The sequence below is a fragment of the Gallinula chloropus genome, assembly GCF_964237585.1.
Source record: "Gallinula chloropus genome assembly, chromosome: 2".
Lineage (NCBI taxonomy): Eukaryota > Metazoa > Chordata > Aves > Gruiformes > Rallidae > Gallinula > Gallinula chloropus.
The window spans coordinates 1122215-1144626 of NC_140086.1; the positions used below are offsets into that span (position 1 = coordinate 1122215).

The 22412-nt window shown below is 53.1% G+C and overlaps 1 protein-coding gene across 1 annotated transcript in view; it reads right to left on the bottom strand.

Annotated features, from left to right (window-relative positions):
• The window catches only part of ARHGAP39 (Rho GTPase activating protein 39), a gene marked incomplete at its 3' end in the record, with an annotated part of 194330 nt that overhangs the window by 66147 nt on the left and 105771 nt on the right, over positions 1–22412 (bottom strand). The window contains exon 2 of the mRNA XM_084260477.1: positions 2633–3064. Coding sequence (XP_084116603.1) covers positions 2633–3064 — 432 coding nt within the window. The remainder of the gene's footprint in view (positions 1–2632; positions 3065–22412) is intronic.

The window sequence follows — 22412 nt, forward strand, 5'->3', positions numbered from 1 at the left end:
GGCTGGGGAAGGGGCTGGAGGGCAAATGCTGTGAGGAGCAGCTGAGGGAGCTGGGGGTGTTGAGCCTGGAGAAGAGGAGGCTGAGGGGAGACCTTCTCCCCACCTCCCCTGCCCTGCCAGGAGGGTGCAGAGAGGTGGGCGATGGTCTCTTCAGCCAGGGGCCAGGAGATGGGACAAGGGGCAATGGGCTCAAGCTGCCCCAGGGCAGGGTCAGCTCAGCTGGGAGGGAAAAGTTCTTCCCTGGCAGAGTTGTGGGGCTGTGGCACAGGGGCCTGGAGCAGGGTCAGGGCCTGGGACGGGTCTGGAGCAGGGTCAAGGCCTGAGATGGGTCTTGATTAGGGGCCAAGAACAGGGTCGGGGCCTAGAACAGGGTCAGGGCCTGACACAGCATCAGGGCCTGGCACAGGCTGCCCAGGGAGGGGGCTGAGTCCCCACCCCTGGGTGTGTTTAACAGAGGGGAGATGAGGTGCTCAGGGATCTGGTTCAGCACAGGACAGGAACAGTTGGATTTGATGGTCTTTAAGGTCTTTTCCAGTCTTGTGACTCTGTGATTTCACACTTCCAGGGTCTGGGATGAGCCTGGAATAGGGGCCTAGGACAGGGTCAGGGCCTGAGACAGGGTGAGGGCCTGGAACAGGCTGCCCAGGGAGGGGGTTGAGTCCCCACCCCTGGGTGTGTTTAACAGATGGATAGATGAGGTGCTCAGGGATCTGGTTCAGCACAGGACAGGAACAGTTGGATTTGATGATCTTAAAGGTCTTTTCCAACCCTGTGATTCTGTGACCCAGCCACCATGGGCAGCTCTGCCTCACTGCTGGGAGCATCCAGCTCCCACAGCATCCTTGTGACTAAACATCAAAACTATCTACTTCTCTGAACACCACCTGCCTGGGGAAGGAAGATACCATCCCCACACACAGCCATTTTATCAGAAGATCTTCCAAAAGCTCAGGGAGATCAAGCCTCCCCTCACAGGGCAGACGCGTGGAGGCAAGGCCGCCTCTGAGGTTCCACATGAAAGCACTCGCTGAGCTGGGAGTTCCTGTTCCTCTCTGTGGGGCCATGAGATCTGCCAGCCACAGTTTCTGTTTGCCAGCTGGAAGGAAGCAGAACTAGTTGGGAGGAGAACTGGAGCTGTTGATTGCTCGATGGTGACGCTGTTGGGTTGTTAATGTCATGTGGGGGAACGTGGAAGAGAAGGATAAATGTATGAAGGAAAGAAACTGAACTGATGGGCTGAGCCCAACGGGATGAGGTTTAACAAGGCCAAGTGCAGAGTGCTGCACATGGGACAGAACAACCCCCTACAGCGCTCCAGGCTGGGGGAGAATGGCTGGAGAGCTGTCAGGCAGAGAAGGACCTGGGGGTGCTGGGTGACTGCAGGCTGAGCATGAGCCAGCAGTGTGCCCAGGGGGCCAGGAAGGCCAAGGGCATCCTGGCTTGTGTCAGACCCAGTGTGGCCAGTAGGGCTGGGGAGGGGATTGTGCCCCTGGACTGGGCACTGGGGAGGCTGCAGCTGGAGTGCTGGGTCCAGTTCTGGGCTCCTCAGCATCAGAAGGACATTGAGGTCCTGGAGCGAGTGCAGAGAAGGGCAACCAGGCTGGAGAAGGGGCTGGAGGGCAAATGCTGTGAGGAGCAGCTGAGGGAGCTGGGGGTGTTGAGCCTGGAGAAGAGGAGGCTGAGGGGAGACCTTCTCCCCACCTCCCCTGCCCTGCCAGGAGGGTGCAGAGAGGTGGGCGATGGTCTCTTCAGCCAGGGGCCAGGAGATGGGACAAGGGGCAATGGGCTCAAGCTGCCCCAGGGCAGGGTCAGCTCAGCTGGGAGGGAAAAGCTCTTCCCTGAAAGAGTTTTGGGGCTGTGGAACAGGGGCCTGGAGCAGGGTCAGGGCCTGGCACAGGCTGCCCAGGGAGGGGGTTGAGTCCCCACCCCTGGGTGTGTTTAACAGAGGGTAGATGAGGTGCTCAGGGATCTGGTTCAGCACAGGACAGGAACAGTTGGACTTGCTGATCTTCAAGGCCTTTTCCAACCTTTTGATTCTGTTTGCAGCTTCCAGGCCATAAAACATGCATGTGGAGCAGCAACACAGACTTTGCACTACGTCCTCCAGATGCAGTAGGAACTTAGAAGCTGAGCACTAACTCATGGCATAGTTTGAAGCTTCTCCTTGGCAAGAGAAATCAGCTGTTGGGAGCTCCACAGACCAGTGGGATGTCCCACTGGTTGCAGCATGAACCACGCTCCCTTATTTAGGGAGATCTTATCCAGGGAAGTCATTTAAAACCACACCACACCCCATGGATTTCAGAGGACAAGGCATGATTTCTCTGATGGACCTTTCTTTCCAGAGGGAAACATCTAAGTTGCCCCTTAACCAGGAGAAACACCTTCCTCCTGCAATCATTTCATGGAGGACCTAAACCTGCTCTCTCTAAGTCTCAGTGTGCAGGGCAACCCAGCTAGAGGAGCCTCTCCACACCAGAAATGAAGAGCTGCAGGATGAGGGCTCTGCTCTGTGCACTCCCACAGCTCTGGGAGCCCAGCAGGGTACCTTGAGCGTGGGTTTTCATTGCACCCACCCATCACCACCCCTTGTGAACACGCTGGCAACCAGCCAGCCTGTTGCTTTAATTACCTCTCCGTTTCTTCTTTAACCACCGCGTACTGCGTCGACTGCCGGCTCGACCTCTGCTCCTGCCCCTTCTCACTGCTCTCCAGCTCCTGCTCCAGGGAGGAACTGGTGCTTCCCTCCCTGCTGACATTGCTGCTCCTCCCAGGGCTGTTCTCCGTGGAAGCCCTTGGCGACTCCGTGTTCTGCTTTAGGGTCTGCAGCTTGGCCAGGGGGATGATGTCGCAGTTCTGTGGCCGGTGCCACACGGTCCTCTGAGTGGTGGCATTGTAGTAGTAGAAACGGGATGTGTTGGGGTCAAAGAGCTCCCACCACTGGTTCTCGTTGGTGCGTTTGATCCGCACGCCGGCGGGAGGGTCCCACACGCACTCCCCCGTGATGAGGTTGGCGTACATGCGCTCCCGGGTTCGTGGCTCGATGATTTCCACCCATTCCAGCCTGGAGGAGAACAATAAAAAGAGAGAAATGCACTTCAGCCAGGTGATCACAGAAGCACAAGGTTGGAAAAGACCTTTGAAGATCATCAGGTCCAACCATTCCCCATCCCAAGCTACACCAGATCCCTGAGCACCTCATCTACCTTTTTTTTGAACACATCCAGGGATGGGGACTCAACCCCCTCCCTGGGCAGCCTGTGCCAGGCCCTGACCCTGCTCCAGGCCCCTGTACCACAGCCCCACAACTCTTTCAGGGAAGAACTTTTCCCTCCCAGCTGAGCTGACCCTGCCCTGGGGCAGCTTGAGCCCATTGCCCCTTGTCCCATCTCCTGGCCCCTGGCTGAAGAGACCATCACCCACCTCTCTGCACCCTCCTGGCAGAGCAGGGGAGGTGAGGAGAAGGTCTCCCCTCAGCCTCCTCTTCTCCAGGCTCAACACCCCCAGCTCCCTCAGCTGCTCCTCACAGCATTTGCCCTCCAGCCCCTTCCCCAGCCTGGTTGCCCTTCTCTGCACTCGCTCCAGGACCTCAATGTCCTTCTGATGCTGAGGAGCCCAGAACTGGACCCAGCACTCCAGCTGCAGCCTCCCCAGTGCCCAGTCCAGGGGCACAATCCCCTCCCCAGCCCTACTGGCCACACTGGGTCTGACACAAGCCAGGATGCCCTTGGCCTTCCTGGCCACCTGGGCACACTGCTGGCTCATGCTCAGCCTGCAGTCACCCCACCCCCCCAGGTCCTTCTCTGCCTGACAGCTCTCCAGCCAGTCTCCCCCAGCCTGGAGCGCTGCAGGGGGTTGTTCTGTCCCATGTGCAGCACTCTGCACTTGGCCTTGTTAAACCTCATCCCGTTGGGCTCAGCCCATGGGTCCAGCCTGTCCAGATCCCTCTGAAGAGCCTCCCTACCCTCAGGCAGATCAACTCTTCCTCCCAGCTTAGTGTCATCTCCAAACTTCCTGAGGGAACATCCAATCCCTTCATCCAGGTCATTGATAAAGATGTTGAATAAGACTGGACCTACGACTGAGCCCTGGGGGACGCCACTCATGACCAGCCTGCAGTCACGAGTGATCTTTGAAGGGATCTTCCAACCCAAACCATTCCAGGACTCAACACCCTCCACGAGCACCCTCAGCACCTGGGGAGGCAGGATGGAGAAGAAGAGCAGCTTGGGTGAGGGTGGCGACTCTTCCTTCCTCCCCCATCGACACCGAGCCCCACAGCTCTATTTACACTAAACAGAGGAGATGCAAAGGGCTACAAACCAATCCCTGATGTTCAGTTCCCAGGGGAGTTCAGCAAGTCCAAAAGCTAGATAACCCCTTTCCTTCATCTCCATCTCAACACTGGGCCAAGGCGCCAGCTCTCCGGCGTGCGCGCCCCACCTTCAGCACCTTCCCCAAACCACCTGCCTCAACCACCCAGCTTCAACTCAACCACAACCACAGGCTTCATCCACACCGAAACCCAATGGTGGGAGGGATGGAGCCAGCCAGGAGTGAGTCATCCAAAATTCAAGGTTGGAAAAGACCTCTAAGAACACCAAGTCCAACCGCCTGTTCGATACCGCCATGAGAACGAAACCATGTCCCTAAGTGCCACGTCTACATGGTTCTTGGAACACCTCCAGGGATGGTGACTCCACCACCTCTCTGGTCCAATGGTTCAACACTCATTTGGTGAAGAAATTTGTCCTAATATCCAGTCTAGGAACAGACCCAACTGTGTCCTGGGGCTCCATGTGGAGGAATGGAACAGGACTGACATCAGCACAGGGGAATTTCTGACTCTATGGGGACAGAAAGGTGTTTGGGTTGGTGCTCAGGCACCATTTAATTTGGGGTTCAATGCACCACCTTGCTTTGCTAATGACTGTATCTTTGAGGAAAATCCAAAGGACTGATAAGAAGCACAACTGATAATGATCCCACTTTTGGGACAACAGATTGGAATGGTCTGGAATAATTTTCAGTTGGAAGGGACCTACAACAATCACCTAGTCCAACCACCTCCCTACTCACTACAGGGCTGAACAAAAGTTAATGCATATTGTTAAGGTCATTGTCCAAATGCCCCAAATACTGGGGCACAGACCACCAATCCAGGATGCCTGTCCCAGTGTTTGACCACCCTCTTGGTAAAGAAAGGCTTCTTAATGGATTGTCCAGTCTAAACCTCCTCTGGTGCAGTGCTGAACCATTCTCATGTGTCCTATCACTGGATCCCAGGGAGGAGAAAATAGCTAAGTGCCACCCTGTGTATTAATTAAATTAGTAGTTGGCCCCATAGAATCACAGACTGGTCTGGGTTGGAAGGGACCCCAAGGATCACAGAGTTCCAACCCCCCTGATAAAGGCAGGGACACCAACCTCCAGGCCTGGAGCTACACAAGGTTGCCCAGGGCCCCAGCCAACCTGGCCTTGAACATCTCCAGGAATGGGGCATCCATCACCTCTCTGGGCAGCCTGTTCCAGCCCCTCACCACTCTCTCTGCAAAGAACTTCCCCCTGATATCTCATCTCATCCTTCCCTCCTCCAGCTTCACTCCATCCCCCTTGTCCTGCCAGTCTCTGCCCTTTGAACAAGCTGATTCCCCTCCTGTTCCTCTGCTCCCTTCAGGGACTGGGAGGCTGCAATGAGGTCCCCCCACAGCCTTCTCTTCTCCAGGCTGAACCAGCCCAGCTCCCTCAGCTTCTCTTCACAGGGGAGCTGCTCCAGCCCTCTGATCATCTCCGTGGCTCCTCTGACCCCTCTCCAACAGTTCCCCATCTTTCTTCTATTCTCTGAATAGACTATAGAGCTCACCATAAAAATATGGAGCAGAAAATCTGGTTTAATCTTCCTCCCACCCCCCCCAAACCCTCCTGAGCTAAAGGCCAGGTACCACCACCAGCCCAACGCAGCGACCCAGCTCACACCAAAACACGGCGAAGGGGGTTACTGGAATCCTAAAGCAGTAAGCAGAGCTTAGAGACATAAAAAAAGGATTCCAATAAGATACTAATCCCAAAGAACAGATAATTTAACCCATTTTTGTTCAGACAACCCCGAACATGGCGGGTGTGAATCCAGGGGATCCGTGAAGCTTTGGGGCTGCCGCGTCTTATTTGCATTCTTGACTTTTGTGGGTGCTGAAGTAAAGACTGAGAACAATGGGATGAGGTTTACCAAGGCCAAGTGCAGAGTGCTGCACATGGGACAGAACAACCCCCTGCAGTGCTCCAGGCTAGGGGAGACTGGCTGGAGAGCTGTCAGGCAGAGAAGGACCTGGGGGTGTTGGGTGACTGCAGGCTGAGCATGAGCCAGCAGTGTGCCCAGGGGGCCAGGAAGGCCAAGGGCATCCTGGCTTGTGTCACACACAGCGTGGTCAGTAGGGCTGGGGAGGGGATTGTGCCCCTGGACTGGGCACTGGGGAGGCTGCAGCTGGAGTGCTGGGTCCAGTTCTGGGCTCCTCAGCATCAGAAGGACATTGAGGTCCTGGAGCGAGTGCAGAGAAGGGCAACCAGGCTGGGGAAGGGGCTGGAGGGCAAATGCTGTGAGGAGCAGCTGAGGGAGCTGGGGGTGTTGAGCCTGGAGAAGAGGAGGCTGAGGGGAGACCTTCTCCCCACCTGCCCTGCCCTGCCAGGAGGGTGCAGAGAGGTGGGCGATGGTCTCTGCAGCCAGGGGACAGGAGATGGGACAAGGGGCAATGGGCTCAAGCTGCCCCAGGGCAGGGTCAGCTCAGCTGGGAGGGAAAAGTTCTTCCCTGGCAGAGTTGTGGGGCTGTTGAACAGGAGCCTGGAGCAGGGTCAGGGCCTGGGATGGGCCTGGAATAGGGGCCTAGAACAGGGTCAGGGCCCGTAACAGGCTGCCCAGGGAGGGGGCTGAGTCCCCATCCCTGGGTGTGTTTAACAGATCAGGTTCTTAGAGATATGGTTTAGCACAGGACAGGAATGGTTGGACCTGATAATGTTGAAGGTCTTTTCCAACCTTGTATGATTCTGTAATGAGAGACAAGGGATGAGAGACATTAAATACAATTTCTTACTTAGAATTTCTCCTCATCTCTGTTTCTAAGCCTGGTAAGAAAGGTATGGAAATAGAGAAGGGGAAAAAAGAGGCAGGGGAAAAAAAGCCCCCAGTGTGCCAAGAGAAGCTTATCAAACCAGGCAGCATTTAAACCCGACACATTCAGTGAGTCAGAGGAGTGACTGATGGCATCTCACTGCCTTTCACTGTGAGCACAGCTCCCTGTGGGGTTTATAGCAATGCCCAATTTGCTCAAGCACTCTCATGAAAGAAAAGGCCTTGGTGGGGAAGCAGGGTGTGGGGGGGAAGGCATTTACCTGTCCCCCACCCCATCCTTGGCTGCTGGAGATGCTGGCAGCCTGGTTCTAAACCCTCTGTTGGGTCCAGTTCATCTTTCAACTCGATTTAAACTGGTGGATTGGAATAAAAGAAGGGGTTTTTTTCAGGTCTCAGAGGTTCCCAGTGATGAAAACATCTCCAACTCTTGGCACAGGGAGAAAAAGCCACCGTGAAGCTTTTCCTTGCAGAACAGAGACTAAAAAGCCCTCAGAGGAGTGGAAATCCTTGACCATGCCTTGCCTCATTCTGCAAAACTCAGACCTAACAAGCAGCCTCAATGCAACACGACAGTGCAGCTGGAGGCCAGCTCAACCTTTGCAGAGTCAAACATTTTCTCCAGGTTTCCACTCAAGGCTTTAACATTCAGGTCTGAGTGTGATGCAGCCACCCAGCATCTTCCATCGAAATTCTTTTGGCCCTTGAGCAACATCAGTGCTCAGCTCCCAGTTTTAATGTTTCTCTCTCCCCTATTTGGTTTAAAATAACCTCTGCAGGGTCGAGGGAAGCTGTTTCTGTAGGGCTTTGGGTCTTCCTATCAAGAAGGCATTGAGATATCTGCATCAGGGTGGAATTAAAATTCCTTCACTTCTCTAGGGTGAAAGAAGAGCTCAAGCGCTCTATGGTTATCACAGGGAAGGAAAATAGACTAGGCTGGACTTAGAGAGTAGACTAGTAGACTAAAGATAGCCCTGTGAAGCCTGAAAAAGATTAAAATCTTAATCTGTGTAGAGCTACAGGCTGGGGGAGACTGGCTGGAGAGCTGTCAGGCAGAGAAGGACCTGGGGGTGTTGGGTGACTGCAGGCTGAGCATGAGCCAGCAGTGTGCCCAGGGGGCCAGGAAGGCCAAGGGCATCCTGGCTTGTGTCAGACCCAGTGTGGCCAGTAGGTGTGGGGAGGGGATTGTGCCCCTGGACTGGGCACTGGGGAGGCTGCAGCTGGAGTGCTGGGTCCAGTTCTGGGCTTCTCAGCATCAGAAGGACATTGAGGTCCTGGAGCGAGTGCAGAGAAGGGCAACCAGGCTGGGGAAGGGGCTGGAGGGCAAATGCTGTGAGGAGCAGCTGAGGGAGCTGGGGGTGTTGAGCCTGGAGAGGAGGAGGCTGAGGGGAGACCTTCTCCCCACCTGCCCTGCCCTGCCAGGAGGGTGCAGAGAGGTGGGCGATGGTCTCTTCAGCCAGGGGCCAGGAGATGGGACAAGGGGCAATGGGCTCAAGCTGCCCCAGGGCAGGGTCAGCTCAGCTGGGAGGGAAAAGTTCTTCCCTGGCAGAGTTGTGGGGCTGTGGAACAGGGGCCTGGAGCAGGGTCAGGGCCTGGCACAGGCTGCCCAGGGAGGGGGTTGAGCCCCCACCCCTGGGTCTGTTTAACAGAGGGTAGATGAGGTGCTCAGGGATCTGGTTCAGCACAGGGCAGGAACGGTTGGACTTGATGATCTCAAAGGCCTTTTCCAACCTTCTGATTCTTTGATTGTATTTTGACCCAACAGAACCAGATCATTATGGGCTATAAACCAGCCAGGGTAAAAGCAGAAGCACATTAAGGATGTGTAAGGACCTTTTTCCCTACAGCCCTTAATTTCCTCTTAGTTTTCACTGTGAATTATCAGCTTAACAACGCTGAGCAGTGTCTGGGCTACCAGTCCTCCTTCTCTGTATCATTATTTCCCTGCTGTTGGAGAAGAAGAAATGTAATGTTGGGTTCTCCTTCCTCCCCAGTCTTGTAATTTACTGGGGTAATTCATCACCTTCACAAAGCAGAGCATCAATAGCCAAGGGCCACCCTCCTCAGCCCCACGCTGGGCAGAGGAAAGGGAGAACAACATAAAACTTCCATCAGGTGAACAAATCTGAGATTCATCTGCTTGAATGTCAAACAAAATCCATGGGGCTGGAGCTGTGGCACAGACAGGGAAGCTGATGTACCCATGTGAGAGAAAAGGGAAAACCCACAGGACTAGGAGGCAGGGATCCAATATAAAACATCTCTTATTCCAGATCCTGCCTTAAGTTCTGCAAAAATACCCCCCTATGTTGCATTTTTGCTCCCAGAAACAGAAACTTTAGGGCTAAAATTCTTGAGTATTTGCCCAAAATAGAGCCCACATGTAGTAATGATGCAACTAGACAGCAGTAGGGATAAGAAGTAGGTGGGCAACGTGCTGCTGGTGGCTAGTAGGTACAGCATAACTAATCTAGGCACCAGCCTTGGTCCCAAATTACCATCATTATTTACTACTCCAGCCAAAAAAAACTCCTTGATGAGTAGTAGAGAAGTCTGCTGCAAGCTCTGGTAGCCAAACAGAGTGAAACCTATCTCACCAGAGCACCGTGCAGGGCAGTAATCTAAATTTAAATAGCCTGTTGAGTATGGTCCAAGACATTGCAGACCTCATTGCTGTTGGGTTAAAGGGATTTATGACCGATGCAGGAGTGTGGAAGGTGCCAGGGAGCCTGAGATTCAGTGTGCTGCCTAGAAAACCTCTGCCTCATCCCAAAAGGAAGGGTGCCAAAAGCCCAGAGACTCACCCAAGACCTGTTTTCAGATAAGGAGCCCAGATGATGCTTGGATAAGACTTTTGAAAATGCAGAGCCAGTTGAAATGAACCTTGGGTTGAGTAAAACTCCAGAACTTTACTGAAAAGGCCACAAGGATCAACTGAACTTCAAGGTCCAGACACTTTATTTTGCTATTTAAGGAGAAGATCATCAACCTGAGCTTCCTAGGAAGGAAATTTGGTCCTGCAGAGATGATGCTATGTGTTGCCTCCTCCACCCCCAGAGCATTATGGGACCGATGATGCATGGAGGAAGCTGTGAGAGAACCACTACCTGCCTCACCTCGTTGCTGTAGAAACCCTACATGGCCTCCCTGCCTCTTAGGTCCTTCAACTCAAGGTTTTCAGTTGTTTCCATCACACTCCCCTGGGGCAGCTTGAGCCCATTGCCCCTTGTCCCATCTCCTGTCCCCTGGCTGAAGAGACCATCGCCCACCTCTCTGCACCCTCCTGGCAGGGCAGGGCAGGTGGGGAGAAGGTCTCCCCTCAGCCTCCTCTTCTCCAGGCTCAGCACCCCCAGCTCCCTCAGCTGCTCCTCACAGCATTTGCCCTCCAGCCCCTTCCCCAGCCTGGTTGCCCTTCTCTGGATTCACTCCAGGACCTCAATGTCCTTCTGATGCTGAGGAGCCCAGAACTGGACCCAGCACTCCAGCTGCAGCCTCCCCAGTGCCCAGTCCAGGGGCACAATCCCCTCCCCAGCCCTACTGGCCACACTGGGTCTGACACAAGCCAGTATGTCCAGCCATCACTCCCCAAACCCTTTGTATCCCTCCTGACATCACAGCAATTAAAACCATGACCCAACTTGACTAGGAGAAGCTTAAATTCCATAGTATTTTCTACTTAAAATGACTTGGAATTTATTGAGAACTGCAGTTAGGAGGGGAAAAACAGCTGAGCAAGCATCTTTCTGTATCACAGCATAATGGGGTCAGAGGGCAGCATCGATTCGGCACGCGTCTTGGGCAGAAGGACACAGCTCAGAGCAAAGATCTGTGTAACTGGAGGAGGAAGAAGTTGGAGGATATATATATATATATATATATATATTTAAGTCTTGAAAGCTCTAAAAAAGAGCAGACAATGACCAGAAGGATCAAGCAGCACCAGAAGAAGCTCTACATCATTTGGGGGTGCTCTGCTCATCAGATTTCTCACCCCCAGGTCATTGTGTTGGCAGGTTGAGATTCCAGATCCAAGCAAGTTCAAGAAGGAAAAATCCACCCCCCCATTAGAGCACAATCCCACGTGGAAGAGAATGCCTATCTCATTCCCACCATTTCAAAATCAATCAATCAATCAATCAATGAATCATAGAGGTGTCAGGTGGTTTGGGTGGAAGGGACCTTCAAAGGTGAGGTTTAACAATGCCAAGTGCTGCCCATGGGACAGAACAACCCCCTGCAGCGCTCCAGGCTGGGGGAGACTGGCTGGAGAGCTGTCAGGCAGAGAAGGACCTGGGGGTGTTGGGTGACTGCAGGCTGAGCATGAGCCAGCAGTGTGCCCAGGGGGCCAGGAAGGCCAAGGCCATCCTGGCTTGTGTCAGACCCAGTGTGGCCAGTAGGGCTGGGGAGGGGATTGTGCCCCTGGACTGGGGTCCTCAGGACAAGGACATTGAGCTGTTGGAGTGAGTCCAGATGATTTGAGGGCTGGAGCACCTTTTCTCTGGAGACAGGATGGGAGAGCTGGGCTGGTTCAGCCTGGAGGAGAGGGGGGGAGGGGAGGGAAGGGAAGAGAGAAGAGAAGAGAGAAGAGAGAAGAGAGAAGAGAGAAGAGGGAAGAGGGAAGGGGAAGGGAAGGGAAGGGGAAGGGGAAGGGGAAGGAAAGGGGAAGGGAAGGGGAAGGGGAAGGGAAGGGGAAGGGAAGGGGAAGGGAAGGGAAGGGAAGGGAAGGGAAGGGAAGGGAAGGGAAGGGAAGGGAAGGGAAGGGAAGGGAAGGGAAGGGAAGGGAAGGGAAGGGAAGGGAAGGGAAGGGAAGGGAAGGGAAGGGAAGGGAAGGGAAGGGAAGGGAAGGGAAGGGAAGGGAAGGGAAGGGAAGGGAAGGGAAGGGAAGGGAAGGGAAGGGAAGGGAAGGGAAGGGAAGGGAAGGGAAGGGAAGGGAAGGGAAGGGAAGGGAAGGGAAGGGAAGGGAAGGGAAGGGAAGGGAAGGGAAGGGAAGGGAAGGGAAGGGAAAGGGAAAGAGAAGGGAAGGGGAAAGAGAAGGGAAAGGAAGGGGAAAGAGAAGGGAAGGGGAAAGAGAAGGGAAGGGATGGGAAGAGAAAAGAGAAGGGGGAAGAGAGAAAAGAGTGAAGGGAAGAGAAGAGAAGAGAAGAGAAGAGAAGAGAAGAGAAGAGAAGAGAAGAGAAGAGAAGAGAAGAGAAGAGAAGAGAAGAGAAGAGAAGAGAAGAGAAGAGAAGAGAAGAGAAGAGAAGAGAAGAGAAGAGAAGAGAAGAGAAGAGAAGAGAAGAGAAGAGAAGAGAAGAGAAGAGAAGAGAAGAGAAGAGAAGAGAAGAGAAGAGAAGAGAAGAGAAGAGAAGAGAAGAGAGAAAAGAGGCTGCTTTTAGGGAGACCTCTGAGCCCCTTCCAGTCCTTCAAGGGGCTCCTGGAGAGCTGGAGAGGGGCTGGTGCGAAGGGACAGGCCGAGGGTTGATGGATATAAACTAAAAGAGGGGAGATTGAGATGAGATCTGAGACAGAAATACTTCCTGGGGAGAGTGGTGAGACACTGGCACAGGTTGCCCAGAGAGGTGGGAGATGCCCCATCCCTGGAATGATTCAAAGTCAGGTTGGATGGGGCTCTGAGCAACCTGGTCTGGTTGAAGATGTCCCAGCTCATTGCAGTGGGGTTGGACTAGGTGACCTCTGAAGGTCCCTTCCAACCCAAACCATGGGATGATTCTATGGGTGGACTAAAACACACCCTCTGTGCCCAGAGATCTCCACCAGTTCTCCATGCAGCAGCACAACCTACACGTTGACTTCTGAAAAGATGCCTGAGAGAGCTTGAGAGGACTGATCTCAGCTGACCTGCTGCACACATCAAACAAGATCAAAAGCTCTTTCATCCCAAACTGCTGCTTTAAGAGGATGGATTTTTGCTTTACAAAACATCAACTACCCAGAAACTGCCCCAAACTCACAGCTTCAGGACCTCAGAGGTGGCTTTCAAAAAGACCACGGTGATGTTTCCAGATCAGTCCTTGGAACACAACCAGTAAACCTCAGAGTTTCATATGGGTTTTTTTTGCATGCAACCACGTCCTCAAGTGCCTGGTGACTGCCCTCAGCATCTCTGCCTTCAAACCAGATTCTTTTCAGTGACAACAAAAATAACAACACATTTCTAATTGACCTGAGTAGGTGGGATGGAAAGAAACCATGGAGAAAAAAAAGCAAAGTCTAAAACCAAGGTGTGCCAGGAACTTCCAGCTAATTTAAGAAACCAGGGAAAGCAGAGAAGAACCAAGACCACAAAGACCTGATGGGGACATGCAGAGAGCTTTCTGAGTGTTGAGGACCTGATGGGGACATGCAGAGAGCTGTCTGAGTGTTGAGGACCTGATGGGGACATGCAGAGAGCTGTCTGAGTGTTGAGGACCTGATGGGGACATGCAGAGAGCTGTCTGAGTGTTGAGGACCTGATGGGGACATGCAGAGAGCTGTCTGAGTGTTGAGGACCTAATGGGGACATGCAGAGAGCTGAGTGTTGAGGACCTGATGGAGACATGCAGAGAGCTTTCTGAGTGTTGAGGACCTGATGGGGATTTGGAGACTGCTCTTGAGTGTTGAAGACCACCACAAGGAGCTTCTCAGGGAGAGCAGGGTCTCAGATACAACCTCAACTACCTGTATCATCCATAATCATGGCCAAATGTGGTCCCAACTGTACTGTCACCCCTCTATCTCCAGTGGTCCCCTTGTTGTAGGATAAAGTCTGGGATAAACTAGACTTTCCCAAGGGAAATCCCTCCCATCCTCTCAGCAGACAGGATTTTCACCACTCTCCTCCCTACCACTTCCCATCCCTGCCCAGACCAGACGATGTGCTGGAGGGGGACGTGCTGAAGAAGCCTTTTGTAGGAGTGTCAGAGCCTATTCCACTCAACACCATCCTCAGGTGATCCTTAGCTTGGAAGTCAGATTGGTTTTAGGTTCTTCTTAGACATGAGCTCCACTGGGCACATGGACATGCCACAGAGTATTTCATCACTGCATCCTCTGACAAATTTGGGCTCTGCAGGGCATCACACCCTCCCATGGGAGCTGTCAGCTTCATTCTCCCAGTCACCATGCCCAAACCACCTCAAACTGCTTCTTGCCTTTGGGAAGAGCTCCAAGATTCACACCAAGACCCTCACCAAGAAGCATCCCTCCCATGCCCCTACTCCATGCACACCCCCCCTTCATCTTCAGAGGAAGCTTCCAAGCAATTAGGGCCACAACAGAGGCTCGTTAAGGAGTCCTGATCCTGCCTACAGGTTTTTGGGACTGTTTGTAGGTGGGAAAGGTGTTCCTCAAACAGTGGGATGCTGTGGATATTATCACTGCAGGTGCAAACCTCCACAACCCCCAGGTCTCCTACATCATAGAATCACAGGGGTTGGAAGGGACCTCCAGAGACCATCGGGTCCAACCCCCTTGTCAAAGCAGGGTCCCTAGGACAGGGCACACAGGGAGACATCCAGATGGGGCTGGAATCTCTCCAGAGAAGGAGACTCCACACCCCCTGGGCAGCCTGGCCCAGGGCTCCCTCACCCTCACTGTGGAAAAGTTCTTCCCCAGATTGGTGTGGAACTCCCTGTGCTCCAACTTGAGCCCATCACCCCTTGTCCTGTCCCCACAGACACTGAGCAGAGGCTGCCCATGGCCCCCTGTGTCCCACCCTTCAGCTATTGATACCCAGTGATCAGATCCCCTCTCAGGCTTCTTCTCTCCAGGCTGAACAGCCCCAGCTCCCTCAGCCTTTCCTCCCAGGGGAGATGCTCCAGGCCCTTCAGCATCTCCATGTCCCTCCTCTGGACTCTCTCCAGGAGATCCCTGGCTTTTCTATCCCAGGGAGCCCAGCACTGGACACAACACTCCAGGTGGGGCCTGAGCAGGGCAGAGCAGATGGGGAGGATCCCCTCCTGTGACCTGCTGCCCACACTCCTCCTGATGCCCCCAGGATCCCATTGTCTCTCTCAGCCCCCAGGGCACACTGCTGGCTCATGGCCACCCTGTCATCTCCAGCAGTCTGCACACCCCTGCTGAAAACTTACCACCCTAGAAGATATTTTTTGGGTCCAAAGCCAGAACGATGGTTTTAATTAGATACTAGGTTTAAATTAGATATTAGGGGGAATTTTTTTACAGAGAGACCGGTGAGGGGCTGGAACAGGCTGCCCAGAGAGGGGGTGGATGCCCCATCCCTGGAGGTGTTCAAGGTCAGGTTGGATGGGGCCCTGGGCAACCTTGTGTAGATCATTCCTGGAGGTTGGTGTCCCTGCCTGTGTCAGGGGTGTTGGAACTCTGTGATCCTTGGGGTCCCTCCCAATCCAGACCAGTCTGGGATTCTATTCTATGATGAATGTTTTGGAAAGATGTGAAAAAAAAAAAAAGAAGATGAAACTCTTGCCCCCAGGCTTGTAAGTCTTAACTCCAGCACCTCCAGCTTTTGTTTCTGGTACTAAAATGAACATCAAGAACGTTCCAAGAAGAAAGGGAGCTGCAGTTCTCCACCCACAGACACGCTGGAGGTGGAAAGCACACTGCAAGATAGGGACAAGAGTACAGAAACGTATAAATAACTTCTGGGGAGTTGCACAACAACCACCTACCCTGTTCTGAAAGGGGGGAAAAAAATAAGAAGAAAAAAAGAAAAGAAAAGAAAAAAAATAATCTCCTATTCCCCTCTCTGGCAGCACAGATCAAATGGTGGTGGAAAAAACAAGAACAGGGCATATATGAGGGTAAATAAGTGATTGCCTGCAAATATGGACCTTTGCTCCTTTGTGCTTCCCCACTCTAGAGAAGGGGGTCAGCTCCAGAGCTGGGGAGCCCAAGTGGTTTGGTTGGGAAATGATGAAATGCCACCGTGCAAACAAGCCTGGGAAAAAAAGTGGGTTTTCAGTTTAACAGGATTGAATCACTGTGTTTCACTGAATCATCCAGGCAGAGGGTGGTTTGGGTAGGAAGGGACCTTCAAAGGTCATCTAGTCCAACCCCACAGCCATGGGCAGGAACATCTTCACTAGAATCATAGACTGGGCTGGGTTGGAAGGGACCCCAAGGATCAGAGAGCTCCAACCCCCTTGCCACAGGCAGGGACACCAACCTCCAGGCCTGGAGCTACACAAGGTTGCCCAGGGCCCCAGCCAACCTGGCCTTGGACACCCCCAGGGATGGGGCATCCACCACCTCTCTGGGCAGCCTGTTCCAGCACTAGATCAGGTTGCTCACAGCCCCACCCAACCTGACTTTGAATATTTCTGGGGATGTGGCATCTCCCACCTCTCTGGGATACCTGTGCCAGTGTTTCACCCTCATCATAAAAACGTTCATCCTAACATCCAGGTTGGACCTATCACAGAATCACAGGGGGTGGAAGGGACCGCCAGAGATCATGGGGTCCAACCCCCTTGCCAAAGCAGGGTCCCTAGGACAGGTCACACAGGGAGACATCCAGATGGGGCTGGAATATCTCCAGAGAAGGAGACTCCACACCCCCTGGGCAGCCTGTCCCAGGGCTCCCTCACCCTCACTGGGAAGAAGTTCTTCCTCTTAAGAGTTCAAACCTTTAAACAAGCAGAATCTTTTCCCTTTCAACACCCGTCTGCCACACCCTACAAGGAAAGAGCTTTGAGGGTCCTTCTTCCTGCTGTGCAGAAGGTTCTTAAAGGCATCTCCAACCCTTTTCTGCTCAGTGCTGCATCATCCTGGCCATCCCAAGGAAGAAAGGCCAGATGACAGTGCTCACCCTCTTCTAGGCCCCTATTCCAGGCCCGTCCCAGGCCCTGACCCTGTCCCAGGCCCCTGTTCCAGGCCCATTCCAGGCTCTGACCCTATTCCAGGCCCATTCCCGGCCCTGACCCTGCTCCAGGCCCCTGTTCCACAGCCCCACAACTCTGCCAGGGAAGAACTTTCCCCTCCCAGCTGAGCTGACCCTGCCCTGGGGCAGCTTGAGCCCATTGCCCCTTGGCCCATCTCCTGTCCCCTGGCTGAAGAGACCATCGCCCACCTCTCTGCACCCTCCTGGCAGGGCAGGGGAGGTGGGGAGAAGGTCTCCCCTCAGCCTCCTCTTCTCCAGGCTCAACACCCCCAGCTCCCTCAGCTGCTCCTCACAGGATTTGCCCTCCAGCCCCTTCCCCAGCCTGGTTGCCCTTCTCTGCACTCGCTCCAGGACCTCAATGTCCTTCTGATGCTGAGGAGCCCAGAACCGGACCCAGCACTCCAGCTGCAGCCTCCCCAGTGCCCAGTCCAGGGGCACAATCCCCTCCCCAGCCCTACTGGCCACACTGGGTCTGACACAAGCCAGGATGCCCTTGGCCTTCCTGGCCACCTGGGCACACTGCTGGCTCATGTTCAGTCCACACAGCACGGTAGAACCAACAGTGTCTGCACTAAACTTCCCCAAAGTCATGCAGAGCCTTTTATTTGCTGGAGATATGAACACAAGATTTGCAACTCAAGACTAATTTGCAATCAAAATTACAGGTGCTGAGGAATTCCTGGCCCTGGTTAAACTGGGGCAACGTGTAATTAGATATGTCATTGCCGCAGGCTCTTCGCTAGAAATGCTTTCTGAGAAAGTTCCTGAGCCACTTGCTCCTCGTCAGCCAGGTTCTTCTTCAGCTCTTCTGGAAGCCAAACCATGGAGGAGTATTTTTGCACAGGGTTTAAGCCTCCCAGCTCTCTCTGCCAGCTTTGACACTGGGAACTAAAGCTTGAACTACAGATCTTACCAGTTCCTTTCTTTTCTGATGAAATAGATTATCCCAGAGATATTTACAGACTGGGAGAAGAGCTCCTGGAGAGCAGCCCTGCTGAGGAGGACCTGGGTGTCATGGTGGGTGAGGAACTTCCCCTGAGCCAGCAGTGGCTCTTGGAGCTCAGAAGGGCGATGGGATCCTGGGCTCCATCAGGAGAGGGGTGACAGCAGGGACAGGGAGGGGATTGTCCCTCTCTGCTCTGCCCTTGTGAGATCCCAGCTGGAGTCCTGTGTCCAGAGCTGGGCCCCCAATACAAGAAAGATGGGGAACTGTTGGAGAGGGGTCAGAGGAGCCACGAAGATGATGAGAGGGCTGGAGCAGCTCGCCTATGGAGAGAGGCTGAGGGAGCTGGGCTGGTTCAGCCTGGAGAAGAGAAGGCTGTGGGGGACCCTCATTGCAGCCTTCCAGTCCCTGAGGGGAGCAGAGGAACAGGAGGGGAATCAGCTTGTTCAAAGGGCAGAGACTGGCAGGACAAGGGGGATGGAGTGAAGCTGAAGGAGGGAAGGGTGAGATGAGATATTAGGGGAAAGTTCTTTGCAGAGAGAGTGGTGAGGGGCTGGAACAGGCTGCCCAGAGAGGTGGTGGATGCCCCATCCCTGGGGGTGTTCAAGGCCAGGTTGGCTGGGGCCCTGGGCAACCTTGTGTAGCTCCAGGCCTGGAGGTTGGTGTCCCTGCCTGTGGCAGGGGGGTTGGAGCTCTCTGATCCTTGGGGTCCCTTCCAACCCAGACCAGTCTATGTGACTGATTCCAGATAATCTGGAACTCCCCTTTTAAATATTAATATCACAATCACTGTGGGAACTGCAGGGACCTTGCCTAACCCTTCTCTTCTTTGCAAAGGTCTGCTGAAGCAACACAGGCTGAGTACAAAGGAAATTGGTCTTCCCTAATCATGGGTGAGCTGTGAGAAAAACCTTGTGGAATGAGGAAGGAAGAAACTGAAGCGTTGTCGTTCCTTTAGGATTTGCTTCATGAGCAGAGGCCGCCTGGCCCACGCTGGGCAGGGTAACCTGCATCTCCCTCTGATCAAGGAAATGCATCAGTTTCAGGTGCCACCTCCTCCCTGCTGTGAGCTGACTCCACCACAAACTGAGAGGCTGAGACCCAAGAAGGAAATGTGATGTTCTCCCAGTGTTGGACTGAGAACCATCTCAGAGCTCCCAAAGCAGAATCAGAATTGCCTTGGTTGGAAGGGACCTTTCAGATCATCAAGTCCAACCATCAACCTAACCTGCACCACTGAAACATGTCCCCAAACACCACGATTACTTTTCTCTTAAGTACCTCCAGGGATGTTGACTCCATCACCTCCCAGTGCCTAACAACCCTCCCTGTGAGGAAATATTTCCTAATATCCAATCTAAACCTCCCCAGCACAACTTGAGGCCATTTCATCTTGTCCTAAACCAACCCAAACCCCAAACCCTATCCCTGCTGCAATACCCCATCCCTGCTGCAATACCCCACTGGGAATCAAAGCCCCTGAGACTTGGGATGAGCTTCACCACCAGAGACCTCAGGCTTAACAGCAAGGAATGGTTCCTGGGAGGGTGGAAAGCTGCCCTGTGAGTATTTCTGTTCACAGACACTCAGAATCACAGAAACAGAAGGTTGGAAAAGACCTTTAAGATCATCAAGTCCAACTGTTCCTGTCCTGTGCTGAACCAGATCCCTGAGCACCTCATCTCCCCGTATGTTCAACACACCCAGGGGTGGGGACTCAACCCCCTTCCCTGGGCAGCCTGTGCCAGGCCCCAACCCTGCTCCAGGCCCCTGTTCCACAGCCCCACAACTCTCTCAGGGAAGAACTTTTCCCTCCCAGCTGAGCTGACCCTGCCCTGGGGCAGCTTGAGCCCATTGCCCCTTGTCCCATCTCCTGTCCCCTGGCTGAAGAGACCATCGCCCACCTCTCTGCACCCTCCTGGCAGGGCAGGGCAGGTGGGGAGAAGGTCTCCCCTCAGCCTCCTCTTCTCCAGGCTCAACACCCCCAGCTCCCTCAGCTGCTCCTCACAGCATTTGCCCTCCAGCCCCTTCCCCAGCCTGGTTGCCCTTCTCTGCACTCGCTCCAGGACCTCAATGTCCTTCTGATGATGAGGAGCCCAGAACTGGACCCAGCACTCCAGCTGCAGCCTCCCCAGTGCCCAGTCCAGGGGCACAATCCCCTCCCCAGCCCTACTGGCCACACTGGGTCTGACACAAGCCAGGATGCCCTTGGCCTTCCTGGCCACCTGGGCACACTGCTGGCTCATGCTCAGCCTGCAGTCACCGAACACCCTACTCCTGTACTGTCAACCAACACTCTACACCCAAAGAGTCTTCTCAGCTGTTTTTACCCCCAAGGGTAGGTACAGCAGAATATAACACCAACCCAATGCCTGCTGTAACCTCACCACTTCAGACCCGTTGGATGAAGCCAAACAGCCTCCTGAACTTCAGATCCTCTCAACTACTACACCAAATATATACAAAATATACTTGTCCTGGTAGGAAGATGAGAGTAGGTAGTTTCCATTTCCATCTTTGTCTCTGTTCCCATAGAAACTACACTAAGATGGAGTTGGTTAAAGACAATTACAGCTTCAATAAAGGAATCTACTAGGAAATGGGATGTGAGTGGGTGTGGGGCATGGCTGATGGATAAACAAGGAGGGAAAGAAGCAACCAAGAGTAAGATCATAGCAGGAAGACTAAATCCAAATATAAGGGGCATTCCCTTGCTAAAGGCTTTCTTATTTGAGGATAAATCTTGATTAATAGGTTGTGTCCAACTGAGATGTCAGGTGAAGAAAGAAAAGAAAGCTTCAAGAAGTCAAAGATTAAATAAACTGCAGTGAGAAGGTAGCTGGTCATGAGTTTAGGGTGTCCATGCCTTAGTGGTGAGGGTCAGAAGGGATCCCAAGGATCAAAGCACTGTTGTATGTCACCTTCCCTATTCCAGGTATCAGGAATTACTGGGAAGGAAAAAAGAGGAAAGAGACCACAGCACTGGATGAGTCCAAGAAGCACCAAGAAAAGACCTTCAAGATCATCAAGTCCAACCATTAGTCCTACATCACTATAACTACTACACCATCTCCTGAAGTGCCTCATCTACCCGTTTTTAAACATCTCCAGGGCTGGTGAGTCCACCACCTCCCTGAACAGTCTGTTCTGATGCTTCCCCACTCTTCAGGTGAAGAAGATTTTTCCCAATATCCAATCTGAACCTCCTCTGGTGCAAAGATCTTGTGTGTTTGTGCCAGCACAGTCCTTAAAAAAATTATATAAATATCATAGAATCCCAGACTGGTCTGGGTTAGAAGGGACCCCAAGGATCACAGAGCTCCAACCCCCCTGACACAGGCAGGGCCACCAACCTCCAGGCCTGGAGCTACACAAGGTTGCCCAGGGCCCCATCCAACCTGGCCTTGAACACCCCCAGGGATGGGGCATCCACCACCTCTCTGGGCAGCCTGTTCCAGCCCCTCACCCTCTCTCTGCAAAGAACTTCCCCCTAATATCTCATCTAGCCCTTCCTGCCTTTAGTTTTAATCCATTCCCCCTTGTCCTGCCAGTCTCTGCCCTTTGAACAAGCTGATTCCCCTCCTGTTCCTCTGCTCCCTTCAGGGACTGGGAGGCTGCAGTGAGGTCCCCCACAGCCTTCTCTTCTCCAGGCTGAACCAGCCCAGCTCCCCCAGCCTCTCTCCATAGGGGAGCTGCTCCAGCCCTCTGATCATCTCTGTTGCTCCTCTGACCCCTCTCTAACATCTTTCTTGTATTGGGGCCCCAGCTCTGGACACAGGACTCCAGCTGGGGCCTCCTGAGGGCAGAGCAGAGAGGGACAATCCCCTCCCTGTCCCTGCTGCCACCCCTCTGCTGATGGAGCCCAGGATCCCATCAACCTTCTGAGCTGCAGGAGCCACTGCTGGCTCATGTCAAGCTTCTCATCCACCACAATCCCCAAGTCCTTCTCAGCAGGGCTGCTCTCCAGGAGCTCTTCTCCCAGTCTGTATCTGTGTCTGGGATTCCTCCAGCCCAAGTGCAACACCTCACACTTCACAGTGTTGAACCTCAATAGGTTCACCCAGTCCCAGCTTTCCAGCCTGTCAAGATACCTCTGGCTGGCTCCTTTCCTTCTGTTGTATCAACTAGACCTCTATATATAATTAATTAAGATATATTATACAAACATATACAATATAAATATATAATTATATAAATATAGAAAAGTAGAAAATATAAATATAAATATAAATATAAATATAAATATAAATATAAATATAAATATAAATATAAATATAAATATATATATATGCTAGACTTAGGAAAGGGTAACCAGGACAGCCAGGAATGTTGAAGTCCCCAAAGAGGGCAAAACACAGCCAAAGTCAATTTTACATCAGGAAAGCCATGGCTGAATATCCACTTTCAAGTTATACCTGAACAGTAAGGCAGAGAAGAGGACTAGGAAATGAGGAGTCATGTATTTTTTTGGTCAGGATGCCTTTTATTGGTCGCTCTGCACTTCTCAGGCA